This window comes from Pelecanus crispus, chromosome 20 (assembly GCF_030463565.1).
Source record: "Pelecanus crispus isolate bPelCri1 chromosome 20, bPelCri1.pri, whole genome shotgun sequence".
In the NCBI taxonomy this organism is placed as follows: Eukaryota; Metazoa; Chordata; class Aves; order Pelecaniformes; family Pelecanidae; genus Pelecanus; species Pelecanus crispus.
The window spans coordinates 6,496,654-6,517,678 of record NC_134662.1 but is presented as its reverse complement, the minus strand read 5'-3'; the positions used below and the strand labels follow the sequence as shown (position 1 = coordinate 6,517,678).

The following is a 21,025-nucleotide window of genomic DNA, read 5'->3' as shown; positions in this document are numbered from 1 at the left end:
TGAAGGGATCTGTGAAAAGTAAGTAAGAAAAGCAAATCTTTTGCCAGGAGGCTTAAATTTACAAGCCTGTACCTCCAGATGGAAGTTATTAGTTGCCTACAGACTGAAGGAGGCGAAAAACCACGGTGGTAATGCCGAGGATACTGCCAAGCGATGAGCCCACAACGTGTTTAGATAGGAGGGGTTTAGAGAAAAGACTTGCAAAGGAGCGAGGCAGCGGGTTTGAGAAGGTATTCAGGTACCCAGTAGGATTTTCAGAAGCAGCAGCAGCAGGTCTAACTCCCATTGCGCTCACTGCCTAAACTACATCAAGGTATTTCTGAAAGTCCCAGGAAGACACCTTTGGAGATGCGGCCCTACGAGCCGCGTGTTCTCACGGTGGCAGCAGACAACTGTCTAAGGGCCGGTTTTCAGGAGACGGGGAAGGTGCAAACCACAGCTTTCTAGTGCAGGGCTGCTCACTTTGGTGTTTACCGAGCTGCAGTAGGTAATTTTTAGCGTGATCTGCTCAGTAGGAAGCAGGACGCTGACACCAGCTCCGCCAGACACTACGTGCCAGGGCGCACACTGCTATGCCATGGCCGTGCCCTGAGATACAGGGAGAGCTGCAAGAAACACAGGTTTATTGACGGAGGTGCCACGGGTCTGAGACCTTGGTGAAGTCTGGACAAAGAGTCTGCCGCTTCTGTACCCCAGCTGTAGCCTGGGCACTTTGGGAAATCTTACACCAGACTTTCTTCAATCACTAATTACAATCAGCCCAGGTAAGCAGAGGGTGGTACATTTTCAAGGCAAATCTGCAAATCCAATCTCATCCAATACAGTCAAACTGCAATAAATAGCTTTTAACTCTCTGCAGACACTGCCAGAAACTGGGGCGTCCTTATAAGCCCCCAAAGCATCACCTGCAAGAAGCAAGGGAGTAGACAAATGCTGGTCACCATTTCTCATTTGCTTTTCAATCAACAAAAAGCTCTTTTAGAGAGGAATGGTTTTTTCAAACCTCTTACTCCCATCCCTGAGTCACAAACAGATGTTTAGGCCCAGCTTGCCGTGAGGACTCTGCTAAATCAAGTCACACTTTTCCCAGCTCACACTGGAGCGAAAGCCACGTGCTTCGTGCATGCCTCCATCAAACAGAAATCAGAGGGTTTTGCAGAAAGTGTAAAGATAGTCCTTACACTGCGGTGCTGAGCACTCTGTCCAGTAGGACATTTTGGGTGTTGTCCTCCTACTTTCATGCTTTAATGCTATGCTTTGGCTGTATTTAAAACGGCAGAATGAAACCCTTATCCTCAGAAATGCCACTGCAGAGGGTGACGATCCCCGGCCATGGCTAGCCACGCAAAATAATACAGTATGTCAAACAAACAAAACCAAAAGTAACAAACTGGAAAATAAAACATAAATCAAGCCAGTAATTTAAAATAAAAAACATCAGAAAGGAAATTGTAAAAATAAAATAATACTGATATAAAAAGTGACTCCTTCCAGAACATTCCCAGTCTGTTTACCTACCTTCCACGCTTCAACTGCTAATTTATAAGACTTTCTTACGAGAGGACAAGAGAAACTGAGCTACGAGGCCAGACCAAGCTCCTGGTGGGTTTCTGCACATGACTGGCTTTTAAACGCCCCCCCGCCCCACTGCTAGCTCCCCTGAGTTACGCCCCCGCTGCCAGCAGAACCCTAGCTTTGCAGCAATGGCAATTTTGGACCCCAGTCCGTTCACTTTTGCTAAGCTACCTGTGCAGACCCCAGAGAGCAGGGCGGCAGATTCCCTCTGACGGATCTCCTCCCCCCTACAGCTCTCTCCACCTGCTGTGATCGATGCAGCACCAACATCTCCAGAATGGAGGTGCACCGCTCCTTCCCACATCCCAGAAGCAACTCAAGTCCCTTTCAGGGTACGGAGGAGAAGACTCAACCTTCCTCCAGTGCCTGCCATGATGCTGGTCGCTTCTTTTTTCTCCCCATCAGGGGCTGGTAGTGTTAAAAGCCACTTTTCCTGCTTAGCAGTCCAGCCAAAGCCACCACGGCTGAGAAACCCACTGCAGAGAGGGTCTGACCTGACCTACCCTTTCCATCCTGAAACTCATTCTGAAAGCCCCCGTAAGCAGAGCCGGAGCTCCAGCTGGCACCTGGGTTCACTGTTTGCACTGGCAGCTGCTGCGCGTGGTCACGCTCGCTCGCTCACTCACCCTCTACGCTCCAGCACAGGGACCTACCGAGAGGCCCTGGAATGAGGCCTCCTTTTGGGATGGTTTGCACTTTCTCTGGTCAAAAAGGCGGGGTGGGCGGGTGATGGGGGAGAAGGCCCAGATCCCACCCGGACCCCCTCCCCATCACTCTCATCGACTACAGCACCTGGATGAAAACAGCCACCAAGTGCTGGCCGGCCATACTGGAGATGCATCTGGGGAGTTCATGGCACTGTGAGTTTCCTTCACAATCCAGCCCAACCTGCGTGACCCTGGAGACGTGCGTGCGCGCGTGGGGACAGCATCGAGAAGGTGGGAGCTGTATGCAGGAGGCAAAGCACTGCAGCCCAAACCGCAGGCTGCGAACTCACCTCTGCAACAAGCCCCTTTGCTGGAAAGGGAGCCACGGCACAGGCAGGAGCTCCCCGGCCAGCAGATCATCATCTTTGTCTGCTGGTCCGTGTTTTTACCAGGCAGACAGCTCTTTGGGAACCCCTCCCCGCCCTCCCATGGGCTCCAGGACGTAGAGGAGCGTGCGCAGATCCACGCACGTGGGTGTGAGCCTGCAGCGACAGGGTGGACTGTATTTGTGAATCCGCTTGAGACCAGCCAGTACTCACCTGAACTGCATCTTTTACATGCTTTAAGTTGACTGTCCAAGCCACAAGAATGACCCTTACTGACCTTGTACAATACAATGTTTTTTAACCCTTTAGGTACCATAGACTTTGTATAAGTTTTGTTCACTTCATATACTGTGAGGAAGGGGGAAGGGAAGGAGAGCAGAGCTAATGGGTGGGGGAAAACACCCTTTCTTAGGAAGGAACAGGGGTAAGAAAGCCCTGTTCCTCTACACCTGCACATGCAGCTCACAGCACCCACCCTGCCACCCCTGTCTGTTGACGCATGCTTTGCACTCTGAAATTTCTGAGTAGGGGAGTTGCCAAGGAGCCCTGGGAAGGTCACGGCTAGTTAGAAGGGGCAAAACAGCTTCCTCCAACCATGTGATTCTGTTATTTTTACAATCTACGTCTCTGGTACTTGAAGAGTTAAAACCCAGCTACTTCAAGAAGAAAAAGATACTTTACCTTTAGTTTAATGGATTTTACTTTGGTTATGATGCTCGGGAGGAGCCACCCTGACAGGGAGGTGGGGGTGTTGTGCAGAAAGGTGTGCAGTGCAGGGAGGGCTGCGGCATGCAGGCACATGCTTGCCAGCTGAGCTAGGAGGGGAAGAGCACCGAACGCCTCGGCAGGCTGCAGGAGGACCAAGGAGGCTTTGCCGTTGCAGAGACAAGATGCCATCGTGGTGTGAAACCGCCCAGCAAGAGACAGACAGACAGGGAGCAGGGAGCTGGTTTCATCGGGCTGCGAGAGCATGCAGGCAGGCAAGCAGACAGCAGAAGAGAAAAGAAAGAGGAGCCATGGAGCGGGCCAAGGAGGAGCTGAACGGCAAAGGAGCTGCAGAGGGAAGACACAAAAGCCTGTCCCGAGCCAGAAGGTCTGTGAGCCGAAGGATGTCACCCGGACCAGTGAGAATTGACTCGTTCCTCCAACAGCCAGCCAGGAAAAAATGTTTCACCGTGTTACAGGACACTGACAGCTCCCAGCTGATGTTCTTAAGAGCATTAAATTAATGAAACTATCCCTATGAAAGCTGAGCTACAGAGAAATAAACCAGGCCACATTCTGGGCGGGTGCCAAGTTAGAAAAAGCCCCAAAGCCTTCCCCTTTCCCAGATCCCCTTCTCTTCACCCTTTAGGGAAAAATTTTCAGCATCACTAAGCCCTACTGCCATCAGCTCCCACACCCCTCTTCCAGCCTGTTTTTATCGAACCAGAAAGCACAAATCCCAGACCCTCTTTTCCTCCCATCCCCACGGATCTCAAGGAGGGAAACCCCTTGGAAAACAGCAGCAGAGTGTGAAAAAGCTTGACACTTATTTTTCAGGCCCTTTCAGTTCATTTTCCCCACCCCACAGTGATGCTCCATCTGACAGTACCATACTGGGATCAGAACCAGCAGATTTGCAGCAGAGTCAGGAAAGAATTTTCTTTTGATATGTAGAGAGAGCAAGGAGGGGGGGGAAAAGAAAAAAGGAAAAAAGGGGAAAAACATTTGAAGGAAAGAAAACACAATATATTTGAATGGACTGGAGGCCTGAGAAAGCCCCAGTAAGGAATTCTGTCTATGTAGAAACAGACTCCCCTTTCCTCCCACTGCTGGGGGGAGAGAAAGAGGAGAGAGACAGGGGAAAGAGAGAGACAGCAGGACGTGACCATTAAAACGGAAAGATGGGGCAGGCGCCCAGCCGAGAGCCCGCTGCTCTCCCTTGTTAAGGACTCTGAGAGATGGGAGCAGGCGCTCTCTCTCCTCACACTGGTGACCAGAGCCATTTCTGAGTTAGTTCTGCTCCCGGCTACTCCAAACTGCAGCGGAGTGATTTAGTAGAGATGAGAGGAGACAGAAAACACAAAGAACAGCTGCCACAGCCACTCATGCAGTGAAAAAACACCTCATTTAAAAGCAAAGATCTGTGAAAAGCCCAGGTTGAAATATTGCCATCCAGGGTTATTGTCCCCAGGGCAACAGTGAAGGGAGACAATCCATTAAACTAAAACCAGCACATTTTGGTTGCATACGCTCCATCCTGGTGTCATTAGTATCTCCCCCACAGCCTCCACACGACTCCTCTCTCCCGCTCTGCTGGAGCCCAAATGGGACCGTTCCCAGCGCTCGCTGGGCCAGCAGGCCTTCCTCCCCAAGGCTACAAAGTCGCTCACGGAAAAGAGCACGAGGACTGCTTTCCCAAAGGCTGGTGAAAACGTTGGACTTTTGATTAATCACCTTCCCTTCTCCTCTTCCTCCCGACTGCCCCACTGTCTCCCTGCTCCGCTGCTCATGCCCCGCTTCCGGACAGGCAAGCCGCTGCGCGACGGTGGGGTGCCGTCCTCCCTGAGCATGCTCAGCACCCAGGGCCCGCGCGGCCCGCCAACAGGCTCTTCGCCGCTCCCCACCCCATCAAGTGGATGGTGCTAACTGGCCTCCCATCGTCCCCCCAAAGCATGCACCAGCTCCGCTCTTGGTCACACCTCATCTGTCGGGGTCAGCAAAGGGAGAAGGCAGCAGGTCCCAGAGGTGCCCCCCGCCACCGCCCCCCTCCCTGCAGAGGAACCCCAGACGTGTGAAACGCCGCAGCACCACGAGCGTCCGCCCCACAGCTCCGTACCCCTGTGCCCACCATCTCTGGCTCCCTGACTGTCTTCCCCTCAGAGAAGGGTGGGAAAAGGAGAGACACCTACTAGACTGCAAGGTGCGCTCTCTGACCTCCGGGGTGAAGGCCCCCAGGCCCAGAGCCGAGCGGGCAGCCAGCCGGAAGACATACTCAGTGTTGGGCTTCAGGCCTTCCACAGTGAAGGAGGTTGTTGGCTCGAAGTTCTTCGGCACCTGAGGTGGGCGAGGGGGAAGAAAAAAATAAAAACAAACAAAAAGGAGCAGAGGCGGGCCCTGCCCAGAGACACCTGCCCTACTCCCCTCTCTCAGCCACCCTGGGGAACGGCGGGCCGGATGCTCCTCGGGGCCCCAACCCTTTGCACCGCTCCTCTCCGGACTCACCTCCCTGCCGCGGTCTCCTTCCTTATAGAGGAGCTCATACTTCACTATGATCTCCTGGCGGGGAGGGCTCCACGACAACACGATGCTCGTCTCCGTCTTGGCTTCTGCTTGGAAGTTCATCGGCTGCCCAGGAACTGACACAGAGAAGGAGTGGATGGGGCAGAGGAGGCAAGATGAGAGACAGGAGAAACCACATTAGCTTGGTTAATTGGAAGATTCCTACCCTATTTTCTTCAAAGCCTGTGTGTGAAGAGCACGTCAGCAGCAAAATGCTGCAGCGTGGGGAGGCCCTTCCTTTAAAGCAGCGGAGGGATAAATCCCACTGCAGGACTCAAGCGTGCCCAGAGCTGCTGCAGATGGAAGAGTCCTACTGGATCATATGCCTCTTCCTTGGCAGTGCAGAATACAGCCCTTCCCACTAATCCCCAGTGTTAAGATTCTGGAAGTGGGAAGCCCACGAGCAGCCCGTTGAGGATGCAGGGTTTCCTCACCAGCACCCCATGCCGCAAGCAGAGCCCCCGAAAGCATGCTGGGTGACAACCTGTGATAAAACACCTTTTGCTCGCAGCTCAACACATCTGCTGTGACAACTGGGGCTTTGTTTTGCTCCCCTTTTAGAAACAGGCAAAAGAAGGCTCGTGCCCCACTCATCTCTGAGAAGGTAGTTTCTGGGTACTTTAAGAAGAGTTAAGCTTCACCACTGCCTAGGCAGTGAGTGTTTTTACGTCTATTGAAGACATTTAGAAACTGGAAGCAATAAGATACCTCACTTTGAAACACGGCACAGCAGAAATGGATTCTCTTCGCATAATTGCTTGCCCCACCCATTTAAGGAATAACCTTTCCGAGAAAAAACAGATCAGAAATCATGTACCCAGCCCTCTGGCTCCAGCCACTGGACTGAGCTTCTTCCCAGAAGGTTACTTCTATTTTAACCAAATTGAATCAATAAAGAAAAAAATGCTCTGGGGACACGGCAGCTACAGCTGGAAAATGCTATAAGCCAACTCCTCTCCCTCCTGCAGCCCAGCGCGTCCAAGGTTGGTGCCACAGGTGCTCACCTCCTTGCTGCGTCTTGACCTGGATGGGGTCGGAAAGAGGCCCATCTCCCACGGAGGTGAAGGCCAGGACCCGGACTGTGTAGGTTTCGTCCTCAAGAAGGCTGCCCACCGTGGTCAGGAGGCTGTCGTCCACGTTGTGCTTCTGCCAGTTGCTGACGGGTTGATCGGGTTCCATGGTGTAATATACGCGATAGCCACGGATCTGCCCGTTGGGCTCCACCGGTTCCTCCCACTGGATGATCATGGTGGTGCTGCTCAGCATTCGTCCCTGCACATTACGGGGGGCACTGGCAGGAGCTTGTTCCCCAGTGCGAGTGACCACTGACTCGCTGGGAGGCCCCTGACCAATGCTGTTGACTGCAGAGACCCAGATCTCGTACTCAGAGTTGGGGCTGAGCCCCCCAATACTGTAGCGTGTGGTGGTGATGTCCTCTTTGATCTGATATGGTCCGTCCTGGCTTTTAGACTTGTATTCAATGACATAGTAGGACACAGGGTCTGGATTTCCAGAGTCCCAGGTGATGGTGATACTTGTTGCTGTCGTCTCTGTCACCACTGGCGTCCCAGGAGCCTTGGGGAGTGCTGAGAATCAGGAAGAACAGACATTTAAAAAAAAACCACATATGCTGAAATGGTGCCTAATTGGGCTAGTTAGGGCTGTAGGAGCCAGAGGCACAGTACCAATCACAGTGCGGCAGTTCAGTAAAGTGCTGCTGAAATATTATGAACCTAGTTATACACTCTATTATCCTCCTTAAACTGCTCCATCAAAAGGAAAGTGTTCAGCTAAACATCTGGAATCATTAGCACAGACTTCAGCTGCACGTCCGCCAGCTCACATGGCAATAAGAAAAAGCACTTTTGCAAGAGCTCCTTCCGAGCACATAATCAGATCTTCTGAAACAGCACTGGCAGCCCAGCTCCGGCACTGCTGAATCTCTCCATGTTTCGTGTGCAGGTAATGGTATAGCGAGGACTGCGCTCTCCAGAACTAGAGAACTACAAACACTTGGAGTGCTTCCTCTCAAGCCACAAACGTGTGTTAATACTCGTCTCCCCTGTCCCTCATCCAGAAGACTACCTTTGAAGCTTGCTAGAGCCTGCACGCTAAACGTCGGACACCTTTAACAGCAAGCTTTACGTGTTCTCCTCACTACACACTTCAGACCCTTTCCGATCTCATCTTCTCTAGACTTGAGCACCTCTAAAGCTCTAACTTCTCCCTTCATCTTCTGACTGGGAAAGATTGCAGATGCTTACACGCAGGAACATAAGGGGGAATAGAATACAAATAAAATGACAAAAGGCAGAAGGTACCAGCAGGGCAAGATTCCCCATCTGAGGAGACAGGATAGTTGGAAGCAGAAGCAACGTATCTTACACAGCAGCTTTTTAAACTGATAGTATAAGACAGGGAAAAATGGGAAGGAAGAAAATACTCAGGAAAATAAAGAGCACCTCAGTCCAGCCCCAGGCATCCTTCTGCTAGCACACGAGCCCACTCCCTGTGCAAAAGCTCAGGATGAGTGTTGTGTGAAGATTCACTAGTCCCTACTCATTTCTGTTGTCAGACCTTCCTTAGTTGGATGCACTGATACAACAGGACTGTTTTTCTTTAGCCTTCCCCTTCTCCAAAGTACTTCTCCTCTCCCCCACCCGCCCGCATCCTTTCCCACCCCATCTCCCCCCAGACCCCTCATGGGCAATGCCAGCACTCACAGCAGACACCAGCTCATACCGAGAGCTCTACACTCACCCAACCACAGGGGCATCCCGCTTGGGTTTTAATACTCCCCTGCTGAGGACAGAATAGATTGAAGATTGCACCCGTGCTCCTCTTGGGAATTGCTAGCTGGAAGCTGGGGTTATTCCCCCTCTTGCTGAGACAACAACGGCCACTAAGATGCTGGAACTAGGCTCTACTGCAAGGGCACACATGCCAGAGATCCTCAGGGCCTTGGCTGAGTCTCTAACCTTGGAACGGGATGGCATGCAGGCTTCAAGCCATCCAAAGCTCCTTGCAAACTGCCCAGCCAGCCGCATATCCCAGGACAGAAACAAGCATGCAGGGGTTTGAATCACAGTTTTCTTCATAACAAACAGCTCAGTTGTCCTAAAGCGAGGAAAGATCTCAAGCCACCAGCTTCCCCTTCACTGTGGATTTGTGTGTGGGATCCCCAAAGACGCATGCACAGATCCCAGCACATGACACTCATGGTGCACAAGTTTGTTTTCCTGCTCATGCTCACATATCTATGCATGTACATACAGGCTTGTAACGAGGTGGATTTACATACATGCAGTCAGGCACCCACATGCCCATACAGCTACGTTGCTCTTCTCCCATGCGCACGCACACCCATGCACGACTACCTTTTTACATGCATAATTGTGTCCCCACACTCCTCGTGCAGATCAGACAGTCGCAGGCTCACCCCATGCAGACAGACAAAGACACGAGCAGAAAGAGGTACCCACACAGTCACACAGTGACATTCCCACTCATGCACCGGTGAGGGCTGACAGGCACGACCTCGTATCTACAAATGCTCACATGCATAAACATGACGCATGCCCACGTTTGCTTTGCACGCATGCTCGCACTCCGTTACAACCGTGCACCCAACTCGTGCCTTGCACATATATACACCCATGTGGCAGCTCACACGCTCATGCATGCACGCTCCTACAAACATGCACAGCCGGGGAACCCACGCACTCGCTCACGCAGGCGTGCTCACACTCTCTTACATTTCACCGTGATCTGGGCAACGGCTTCTATGACTCCCAGACTGGACATGGCCACACATGTGTAGTTGGCTGAGTCCTTGACATCCGTGAGCTCCAAGACATTACGGCCCACAGGCATGTCATCTTCGGGCGTCAGGTCCTCTGCTCCCTGCATCCACTTGACGTATGGCATGGGCGAACCCACGGCCACGCAGGTGATGTTGACGTTGCCACCGGGCATGATTTCATGGCTGACGGGTAAGATGGAGAAGCGAGGGGCCACACGGCGAACTGTGGATGAGACGCACAGAGGTAACAAACAAAACAAAACAAAACAAAAAACAAAACAAAAAAAGAAAGAAAGAAAAGAAAAAGAAGAAAAGGGAGAAAAAAAGAGCAAAAGATAATTTAAATATAGATGGGGTTTGTCATCATTTCTTTTCTTCCTTCATTAAAAACAAAACAAAAACCAAATAAATTAAAAAATCAAAAATCAAAAACCAAAAAAATTAAACTTCAAATAAATTTTTACTTCACAAACAATATATAGAATATAGACATAAAAGCGGTATTTCATAGCAACAGGGTTCCATTGATCAAGATTAGACCCATCACAGCACAGATAAATACACAAAAATTTATTAGCAATTTCTCATCTTTACTGGCAAGAGCTGGCATGGCGAGCATCGAAAAACCTCCTCCACAAGCCGCTGGGGCCCCCAGCTCCCCGCTCCGCGCCCCAGGAAACCTGCTCCTCCCCTTTTCCAGTGGAGCCCGACTCCCGGGTCGCCTTTCCCCACGGCAAAAGCAAACAGCCCCTCCAGCACCACGGCCCGAAACGCCGGAGAGCGGCCCTCTCCCGGGGGTGCGGCAGAGGCGGGGCGGTGCTGAGGAGAAGGCTGGGATGGAGAAGGAAACTTCTCAAGAGTTTGCTGCGGACGCAGAGAATCCAACAGAGAGAGAAGTATCGCATCCCCAAATGCCAGAGAGACACCACTCAAAAAGTAAAGAGGTAAAAATATGAAAAAAAGGGAGGAGAGGGAGTCCCCGGAGCGGGACAGAATTTAGGTAGTGTCTGCGTGTGAGAACCGTCCAGGGGGAGGCAGTCCCCCTGGAGCGAGAAGGAGTGTGGAAAAGATGAGAAACTCTAATGAAATTTTTGTGGTTTTCGGGTATAGAAACCCTAACGAAGCCTCTTTAAGATCTGACACGGTTCCATCGATAGATGCAGCTCTCAGAGTCACAAACATCATGCAAAATAGGTAAAAAAGAGAGAGAGAAAAAGATAGAAGGAGAGAGGAAAATGCAGAGAAGTATAATTTATGGGCGGCTAGCAAATGCCCACATGGATACTGAATAGAAGGAGAGCAACAGAGAAAGAAAGGAAGACAAGGAGAAGGAGAACAAGGAGGGGAAGGGAGAAAGAAGAGAGAGAAAGAGAGGGAGGGGAGGGGGAAACCCACTTTAATGCTGCATACTTTTTCTAGCTGATGTGACCCAATGTGGTGGCTCACATTGTCACATCTCAGCCCTGGCGGAATAATAAATAGAATAGAATTAATAAGAAAAACAAGGTAATGAAACTTTAACGTTGAGAAAACAGTGACATGTTCTGTGCATCTCCTTAGCAGAGAGGTGGATGCAGCTTCCAGACCTTACACAATAAGAACATGGACGCAAAGGGGAGGGTGCGGTTTCCTTGGCTCCATTTTCTGAACTAACTGGGCTGGATGGCCGAGGTGGGCGCCCTTCCTCAGGGGTGAAAGCAGAGGGACACAGGAGACTCGTAAGTGGATCAGAGGGGCCCCAGGGAGGGAGCTGCGGGCAAGGTCCCCTCCCGCAAGCAGAGGCAAAAGGATACAGACCCCGAGAAGTTGCAGGCACAGCAGCAGCCCAAGGAGAAAAGGAGCACGGGCTTCCTCCAGCTTCAGGGATAGGTAGGGTGAGTGAGGGGGCGGGAGAGTCAGGAGTGCTGGGGGCCTGAACAATATCTGTCCCTGCTGTACTACTCCCAGGAAACCTCTCTGAACAACCCCTCTAAAACATGAGTGGCAACTGCATCCATGCAAAAGCAATGCAAAGGACATCAGAGCTTAGCCTGCCATCGCTCTTCCCAAGTCCTAGTGCCTTCAGATGTCCCCCAGAACCGATGTTTTGGGTTTTTCTAGTATTCATCTTCCAGCCCACTTCCCTGGCTGCCACTCAACATTACGGATCTTTTCAGATGGGACGGGCGCTGCCGGGAGAGGTAGTGGCTGTTTTCCATTTAGTGGGGCTTTGTTGAACAAAAGCCTCTGCCTCCTCCTGCAAGCTGACAAGGAGATGTCTTCGCAGAAAGGTGTGCTCTTCCCATCGTGCTATCAGATCCTTTTCTGCATGGTTACCAGCACCCAGGAACCAGTACTGAGAGGCAAGGAAGAGAAGACTTCCAAATTTGCGGCATTAGGAGCTCAGAGATGTCAGAGGAGAATACTTGCATGCATGGCTTTGCGAAGAGAATGGACAGCATGCCCTCACCTCCAATGTAGCTGGGGAAAGGACTGGAGTGTGGAGGGAGACTGCAAACTCACCTGGACACTAACACTAGAAGATGACTTTCTGCTTAGAGAAAGGTGTAAGGAGAGTACCACGGTGTTTGCCCAACCTCAGGCGCCAGCACTGGCTCAAGAGAGCAGGCAACATGCTCCTCGCTCCCTCCTGTCACACCGCTATGGAAGATTTTTAGCCCTAGACACGAGGGTACGTCCCTGCTGCCTACTCCATCCTTCTTTCCACTGTCTGCTTCAGGAGGTACCGCGTTTCAGAAAATGGAGCCACGTGAAGACCACACCGGTCACAATCTGAGACAAGATGGAGAGAACTTGAAAAGAAACAAGTGGGGTCAACATGCAGACAGATCTGGGGTGGGGATGACTCTTTTGAGGAGGGGCTGATATGTAACCTTCTGGAGAGGGGAGGCAAGGTGGGAAGAGGTGAGGAGAAATGGGGAGACATATGCCGGACAAGATCCGGTCAGCAAACAGCATCAACAGCAACAAACAACGGCAGGTGGGATGCAAACACTGAGTTGTCATGGAAACAGAACAAGACAATTAATTCAAACTGAGGCTAATCACAAAGAAATAAAACCGAACTAAAAGAGAAGGAAAAAAAAAGAAAAAGGAAGAACAAACCAGAATTTAGTAACTGAAAAGCATCATTTGATGTATGGTGGAGTGCTGAGAATCGGAGTCTGAAGGGAACAGATTGCTCCTGTCTGCGCGGTTTTGGGCAGGGGAGGGAAGAGATCCACTCACAAAACACAAGCTCAGGGCCGCAGAGCCAGAGCCGTGCAAGGCACGCTCGCAAACAACTGCACAGCAATCCTCCCCCCCCTCCTCGCAGCACCCAAAGGTTCAGGCCAGCTTCGTGGGGTCTCAGGGCAGCATTACTTTTTGGCTGTTTCAACGGCATTTGTCACGCTTAACTAATGGGAAGCAACCAGCACATCTGGATGCCAGCCCAAGGCAATGCGCGTTCTGCAAAAAGGGAGAATTTGGATTAAGGTTAATGGCAGGCTAATGCAAGACCAAAACAGGCAGCAGCACTTCTGTTGTGCATCCTGGTTTAAAAAAGAAGCTACACACTCCTGTGTGCGCACAAATATACAAACATCCACACACCAGTCTAGGATGTGACAATAACTCCAACGTTCAATGCTGGAGACCTCAGAAAGTCCCTAGATACATCCCTGCTACAGCTCAGGGCAGTGACAACCACATTTACTGTAACAGGAAATACTCAGAGGGCTCATCTCTGGACACCAAGAACCATCATGCTGCTGTTTATTTTAATTGCTATACCACTCTGATTTGGCTGTTGACATGAGATTTGTCAAGCTGAGAATCTCGGGGTCAGTGTTTAGGTCAGGACCTAGGAGGAGGAGAGCGGTGGTGGGAAAAAAGCTTGAAGTGCAGCTAGAGATTGAATCAAGAACAATTTCAGCTCTGGGTCCAGCTGGGTTTCACACATAGCAGCTGAAAGAGTGAAATTTCACATGTAAAAAATGCCATGAAGGGATTCCTTCCATTTTGCTACCCAACACATTGAAAGGACTGGAAAGAAGAACTGCCCGCTCTGGAAAGGAAAAGTTGGGATGGGGCAGCCAGGTCTCTACTTTATAGACACTTATCTAATACTTTTACCAATTTCTGGTTTCAAGAAGCACCCTCCCTGAGTTTCAGGGATGTTTGGTTTCCAGGACAGCTTTGTCAGACCTATTTTACGAAGCCAACCTTGCATGCATACACATACGTGCATGCTCCATGTGCATGTGCAACATCTCCCGATATACACACACAAGCAGGCACACACAAACACACATTTTCAATGGCCAAAAAACTCTCAGGAGCTTTTTTCAAACAAGGATACAGCTTGTTACTGATAGAACCAGACTTTAGAACTGGAGCTGGACATTTGTGATGCAAGTCAAATTACTTCAATGCAGAGAAGCCACTTCTGAGACACAGAAAGGTTTGTTAAGTGCCGTTAGTTATGAGTCTGTTTAATATTGTCTGTTGGATAAGTACATCACACAGGCAAATCTGCCCCCCAAATTCTGCTTAACATAACCTTCATTAGAAACGGCACAGATCCATAACTTTTCACGCCCTTGTAAAGCCAATTGGTTTCGTTGCTGCTCACGGATGCAGAGAGGTTAACCCAGTTTGTGTTCTGTGAGTGGCATTTTCGGTGCATTATTCTTTCCAATGAGAAGTTGCCAATCAACATCACTACGGTTCCCTCCCACCACCACTCAGTTAAAAAGACAGCTGGGGTCCACAAGGTGAGAGATGTTTTTGAAAGGGACAGATTTACAGACCTGATCGGAAGAGACACTGGGAGATCCAGGGTTGACTTTTGCAACACCAGAATCCATCCTTAAAATGTGTTCCCAGGACGCTGCTAGTGAGAGAAATCTGAGGACCAGCCAGTTTGTGCTGAGGAAACCCACCGATTCCACTTTTTAAGCCCCTTCCAGATTAGCTCAGGGAGAAAAATGTTGGAGGAGTGAGGTGGGGAAAGGAGAACGTACTAGACAAGAACGCGTCACTTCAAACCCCGATTCACGTTAAACCAACTAAAAGATAAACATATTTTATACCTTAAAGAAGAAATTAATTGAGAAAGGAAACAAAAGAAAGTGAAGTGACTGGTTGAAAGCACCAAACAAAACCAAATGGTATTAAACATTTTGACACTCAGCAAGCTGCTGCTCCAAATGAGGTGAGAAGGCGGACATTATTGGCCATTTTGGTGAGACAGGAGTCATTCCGTCTTGCTCCAAAATGAGGAGGGGGTAGGGGAAAGGGTGCCAAAATAATGTGCAGCCTCTACATTATTAGTGAAGCTTAGATTACACCTGTCCTCCCCTCCCAAAAGCTGGTCCGTCCCTGCCCCTGCGCTGTCCGTGCAGCCGCCTCTGCCTTCTCCCTCTCCCATTCCAATTGCAAGTTCATTCCGCTGGGGCGAGACGCTGTTCGGGTTTGGATTTCCGACCTCCGTCCCTCCAGAGGACGAGATACTTCCCTCCTCATGCCCATCTCCTTCCTAATTTCCTTCACAGTAAATAAAAATAAATAAGTAAATAGGTAGATAAATAAAGAATGAGACCAAGGCTTGGATTTGGTCTGGAGGAAATCCATTACCTTCCCAATCATTGTTACTTTCCCACTTAAAAAAGCACATTAGTTGAACGACAGGCTGGCTGAACATCTCTGGTCTTTTGTAATTCTTTTTTTTTTTCTCTTGCTTTTTACAGGATGGAATATAAAATAATCTGAACCCAATTGTTTTTCAAGCAGCTCTGTAACATTAAACACAGACTTCACTTTATTATTTTTGTTATTTTAATTTGACAAGGTGTAATCTAATTTTTTCCCCTAAAACAAAGAGAACAGCGATGCAAAAGGTGTAAGAGACACAGGCAGGCAGAGATTTCGAGATCAGTACAGCACAGTGTTCCTGCAAAGTGCCCTCTATAGAGAGATATACATATATATACACATATATATACAGGTTTGATTTTTTTTGTTGTTTGGGTTTTTTTTTTGGGGGGGTGGCTTTTTGTATCCATTTCCATTTCCTGATACCCTTGAGAAATCCTTCTGCAGAAACACAGCAAAATTGTTTGTTTGCTTTGTTTGGTTTTGAACTAGAATTTCAGAGCTGAGGACACCCCAAACAGGGACAGGGCGCTCCCCCACCCACGGAAGCGCTAACGTAACGCTTAAAAATCGTCACAGAGCTCTCCCTCCCTGAACTCCAGTGCCTGGAAAATGGCACTACAGGGGCAGCTGTACAAACTAGCAACGGTTCTGCCTTCCTCCTTGTCCATTAAGGAATTTATCAATGCTAGTCTAAACAGGTATTAAAATTCCTACATTTTACCATATCAATGATTGTTTTAACCTTGTGGCTACTTGTTAAATCTATAGTGCAAGTGAAATTATTTCCATCTAACCTCTACATGGCATTGAAAGCAAAAAGCTTAGCAACCGCTCCACTTGGCTACCGCGGGACGGTCTAAGCAACCAGCAGCTCCGGTTTGATGGTCAAATTACACGAGCCAAACTTAACCCAGGAGCAGACTGCTGGCTAAATTATTTGTTAAATTAGTCACATTTTAATATATTTTGAAGCTTTATTTCCTGAGGTCCTAGGCACTCTATTTCTGCATTTTCTGTGGCTTTTATTTTAATTGATTTCAACTAGTTTTGCTATTACGTGTTTAGCCCTGGCCTGTTTTCATCTTCGGTCTCTCAGTGAGTTGAGGTTTTCCAGAGAGCCTTGACAAATATTTGAAATGTTCTCAGCAGGAACTGGGCTGCAGAACCTGATTCTGGGTGATTAAGCACTGTACTCGACTCCCGCAGCAGAAGAGGCAAGGCCTAAGCAGGCACAGCGAGTGCACTGTGCTGTTTTAAATGCCTGCTGAACCATCTAAAACTCCCTGGGCTTAAAAAGAGCAGAGGAACAAGAAGCTCGAGCGGAGGGGAAAAAGGATTATCCCTGCAGCACCACAACTGCTGCCTTTTGTAACTCCTGACAGGGCACCACTGTGTGAAACAGGGGAAAATTTTTAATTCTGGTAAATTCAACCACGACAATTTGTCCTGTACCAAGAGCAGCAGCTCTGCATACTCAGAGGTTGCTAAAGCACAGCCCACACAGCTCCGCGGTGCATTGTTCATTCGTTCGTTCCCTTTGTAATATGGGAGAGCACGCAGAGACACTCAGTCCCTGCATGCAGTGCTGTCTCGAGCCAAGCAGCTGGCTATTTGGATCCAAACAGAGCAATCGAGGTCTAAGTCTGAAGCTTTCAAAATTAAGAGGAGAGCTAGAAAATGCTCCATTTCAAGGGGGCACAACAGCTGTGGCTGCAGATCCTGGACAAGCAGACATATGCCCTCTCTAGGGCAAAGCCTGGACCCTGCACGTGTTGACTCACTGATGCCTGGGGAAAAATACCATCGGGTAGGAGTTATTCAACCTGGTTTTATCCACCGAAGTGGAGTAAGCATCTTGGCCCTTTTGGGCAAGATCCAAAGCCTCTTAAAAAGGCCAAAAATGTTTCCCTTCCATCCTAGCTGAAAGAAGGCCACGCAGCGCTCTGCATGGGTGCCGTACGCAGACATTTGCTTTCTGATCAGCTATGAGAACTGCCCGGCTCTCAAACCAGCCTCCCTTGTCCTACGAAAGTCCCTGTCACTCTGCAGGGAGACGCATGATGCTCTCAAACACCACCGCCGAGACGGACGTCTCTTGATACACAGGACTGAATCTGTCCTTTCCTGCAATCACTATGGGCCAGAAGTCTGGTAGTATTTGTGACCCTAGGGATACAGAGAAGCATCCAACGAGACTTTTGAAAGCCAGGTGAGTTGCATAGTTCCCACAAAAATCAGCATCCCCATCTTAAGGTGTGCTGACTTGCCTGCTAGAACTGTGTCTTTCTTTTCACTGACTCCAGGTGAAATCTGGACAACTAGCTCAGACTAGAAACTTTCATACACCCTAGGGTGGTGGCAGAATTCGTCTCACCTGCTTCTGATCTGCTTTTGTGGGTCTCCATAAAGGTACTTCTGCATTTGACCTTGGAAATTCCCTGTTAGCAGACTCTGTGTTACTTTGGACCACGGCATGATCTGATCTGTAATAATACACAAGGCAAACCCTTAACCAATAATTTCGAGACCATGCCCGTAACTTCTAGCAAACCATATGAGCTCTTTTAACCAGGTATCAAGTCTCTATTTCCTCGCCCAGTGTCATTCCAGCCTATCATGACTACATCCAATTTAGCTTTAGTTTATTGTTGTTGATATTATTATTATTTTTACTGGCTCTTAAGGAAGAATTTAATCTTAAAACCTTCTCAGATCACAAGAGATTCTAGCAGCAGCAGTGCAGTTTGGACATGTTAGAAATACTTTATAAAAAGATAAAATAAACAAATAAAAAACAATGGTGTATAAATCCCTTTTTAATTGCACCTAAATCCTGAAACTCAAACTCCTATTCATGAAGCAAAACCCTGTAATTAGTAGTGACGATCACCTTTTAGTCCTAGGCAGGAGGGAGGTGGGATGGGAACACCTCATTTCAAATACTATGCCTTCTCTCTTGCTCTTTTTAAATAGAACAAGCCTTTTTTTTCTTCTCTTTTTTTCCTTTTTCTTTAAATAGAGCGTTGGGGCCGGGGAATGTCTTTTGGCTATTGTTGGCATTGAAGTTAGAAGAGCCACAGCTGGCCGCTCCAGACAGACATTATCAACAGTGCAGCATTTCGGAGTGGTACCCTTGTATCTACGGGGAGAGGGGGAGAGACTTGAAAGGGGGAGGGGGGAATACCAGCACTGAGGGTCCGAGCACTGAAATCTCAGCATTTTAAGAAAAAGAGAAGGACAGACAGAGAGAAAGAGAGAGATAGAGAAAGAGAGAGACAGATACTGTGTCAATACTGCACTGGATTTCTCAAAAATCACACAGCTTTAATACCTGTACACTAGGAAAGCCACTCCTTTGGTAGATTTTTGAGTAGTGAGGACTGATGGGCAGAGGGAAATGCATAAACAGGGAAAGGAAGGGCATTCAATTCTGCAAAGGGCAAAAGCACCAAGCACCAATGGTACAACTAACACACTGCAAAAAACCCACCTGTTCACTATCCCATGTGGCTCACCCACTCAGGATGCACACATGGGAGGCAACAGAAGCTTCATGGGGATAAACAGGGAGATGAGAAGAGGGAAAAGAGGCATTTTCAGCTAGAGTGTAACTGGTCAGATTTCTGCTCGCTGTTTACAACAGAGATGCAGCTGCCAGATGTGTCCCAGCAGCCTCTTTTGTGTCTACCACTGCTGCATTTCTCTTTCCACGCTCCTTTAGAAAAGAGCGCTCTGCCTTCTCTGGACCTGGCTGGTTTTCGAGGTGCCTGTAGCCAGGCAATAATGGTTCAATGACAGGGAAGAAAGAGGGTAAAGGGGGAGAGGCAGAGCCACGAGACCCAGCCACCCTTCTGCAGAAGGCGGCTGGCTGGCTGCCCTTCACTTCCGACACCGCAAGGACGAGGCGTCACCCTCCTACAAGGGGATCTGCCAAGTTCTGCTGCTGAGACAAGGCACTGCCTGATGATGGGGCTCTGCACGCACACGCGGGCGCTGCAGGACAGACGGCTGCGCGTGGTTCAGCGACACAGCAGGAAACTTTCCGCCTCTACCCATCCTGGGCTGAAAGCAGCTCGGCTCCCGCGCGCGGTGCCTTAGGTATCGCTGGAGGGAAGCGGCCAGTTACCAGCGAGCGAGTTCCGCATCGCTGCGGAAGCCCTTCGGAGCGGGGATCAGGGTTTTTCTTGGTGTGCAGGATGTGGAACAAGAGCCACACCTCCAATACATACGGAAGTAACAACGTGAGCCAGGGTCTGCTCTAACTCTTGGAACACCACCCTGGCTTCTTACCATCTTTTCCACTTCCCAGATCCCTCCCTCCCCCCAAAACAAAGGCTTGTCCCAAACAGCAGGGCTTCCACGGACAGGCGTTAGAGCTGTGTGACTCCTTTCCTCCTGGAGGGATTGAGGAGTTCAGTTACCACCGGGTGGGCAGGAACACTGGCTTCTCACAATGCGTTTGGAATAAACTACAGCACAGCATAACCAATCAAAACTGAAATAGGAAATCAAGAAAAAGCAAAAAACCCAACAGAACAGAAAATTTAGAAAATAAGAGTAAATCCACTTCAAATAAACCAGAATTGTAAAAAAAAAAAAAAAAAACCAAAACCAAACTATACATATTTATATACAGAAAAAATAATTCATAATTAATTTAAAAAGTGGCATGCAAAGAAGATTGTTACATTCTCCTATCATGCATCAGGCCCAATGTCCAAACGGCAAGGTAACCATGACGACAAAAAAGTGCAAGAACTCAGCAACATTACCAAAGGATGCATAGAGAGGCCCACAATGCAACTCAACTCATCTCTGCGAGACCCGGGAACGGGCGGGTCTCGCTCATCTTAAAGATTTCTTGCTTTTTCTCGTGTTTTAAATTTTTTTTAAATTTTTTTCTCTTAAGAATGTAAAAATGTGGGTAAAGAAAGTAAAAAAGAAAAAAACCACACCAACCTTCTCGTAGCTCTGAGGGATGTTAAGGGGGTTTGATGCGGAACACAATGACATGAGGAGAAGAGAAAAATAGGGGAAACACAGAGAGAGTAAAAAAAGGCCTTCTCAAGGCTGTCAGCTGCAAATTGATTGTTTTTTTCTCTTAACCAAAATAAAAAGAAAGGAAAAAAACTGAAGATAGTAACGACCCTCCTTCCTGCCTTCCTAACTTTCCCCCTCCCATCCAGCTAGGTACCTTTGTTTAAGAACAACCAAGCTCCGTAGAGGTCAGACCGTGAGCAATCCTAATTCCGAATCAGCACCCGAGAGAGGTGCCGACCCCAGAAAGGAGTTCCCACTTCTTTGAGTCCATCTGCTCTTTAGCGAGGGGAGCGGAACCCGCACCAGGCAGAGGAGACCCCACGCTGGAAATCCGCTCCCCCGGCCCGTGCTCCCCCCAGCCCCCACACCCGGCTCTGCTTGCACTAACTCCACAATGGGACTGAATAAGGAAAAAGAAATAATTAGAAGAAGAAAAGAAAAGCAAAACAAAACCAAAACATTTCCTTGCAATGTTAAAACTTACAACTCCTATCCCAGGTGTTCTATAGAGACAAGCATGTTATGGGAGAAACAAGTCAATTGGAAACACAAGAGTGTTCGAGACTTTTAAAACAAAAAACGGGAAGAAAAATGTGCATGAACTTTCCCTCCCACCAAAGCAGATCCGTTTCAGAAATCTGTTACCTTTCCACGATATTAACACACAAGAA

The 21,025-nt window shown here is 48.9% G+C and overlaps 1 protein-coding gene across 1 annotated transcript in view; it reads right to left on the bottom strand.

The window, feature by feature from the left end:
• The window catches only part of PTPRS (protein tyrosine phosphatase receptor type S), a 225,264-nt gene that overhangs the window by 36,910 nt on the left and 167,329 nt on the right, over positions 1-21,025 (bottom strand). The window contains 5 exon segments of the mRNA XM_075723865.1: positions 5,503-5,647; positions 5,816-5,949; positions 6,877-7,458; positions 9,628-9,897; positions 20,274-20,285. Coding sequence (XP_075579980.1) covers positions 5,503-5,647; positions 5,816-5,949; positions 6,877-7,458; positions 9,628-9,897; positions 20,274-20,285 — 1,143 coding nt within the window.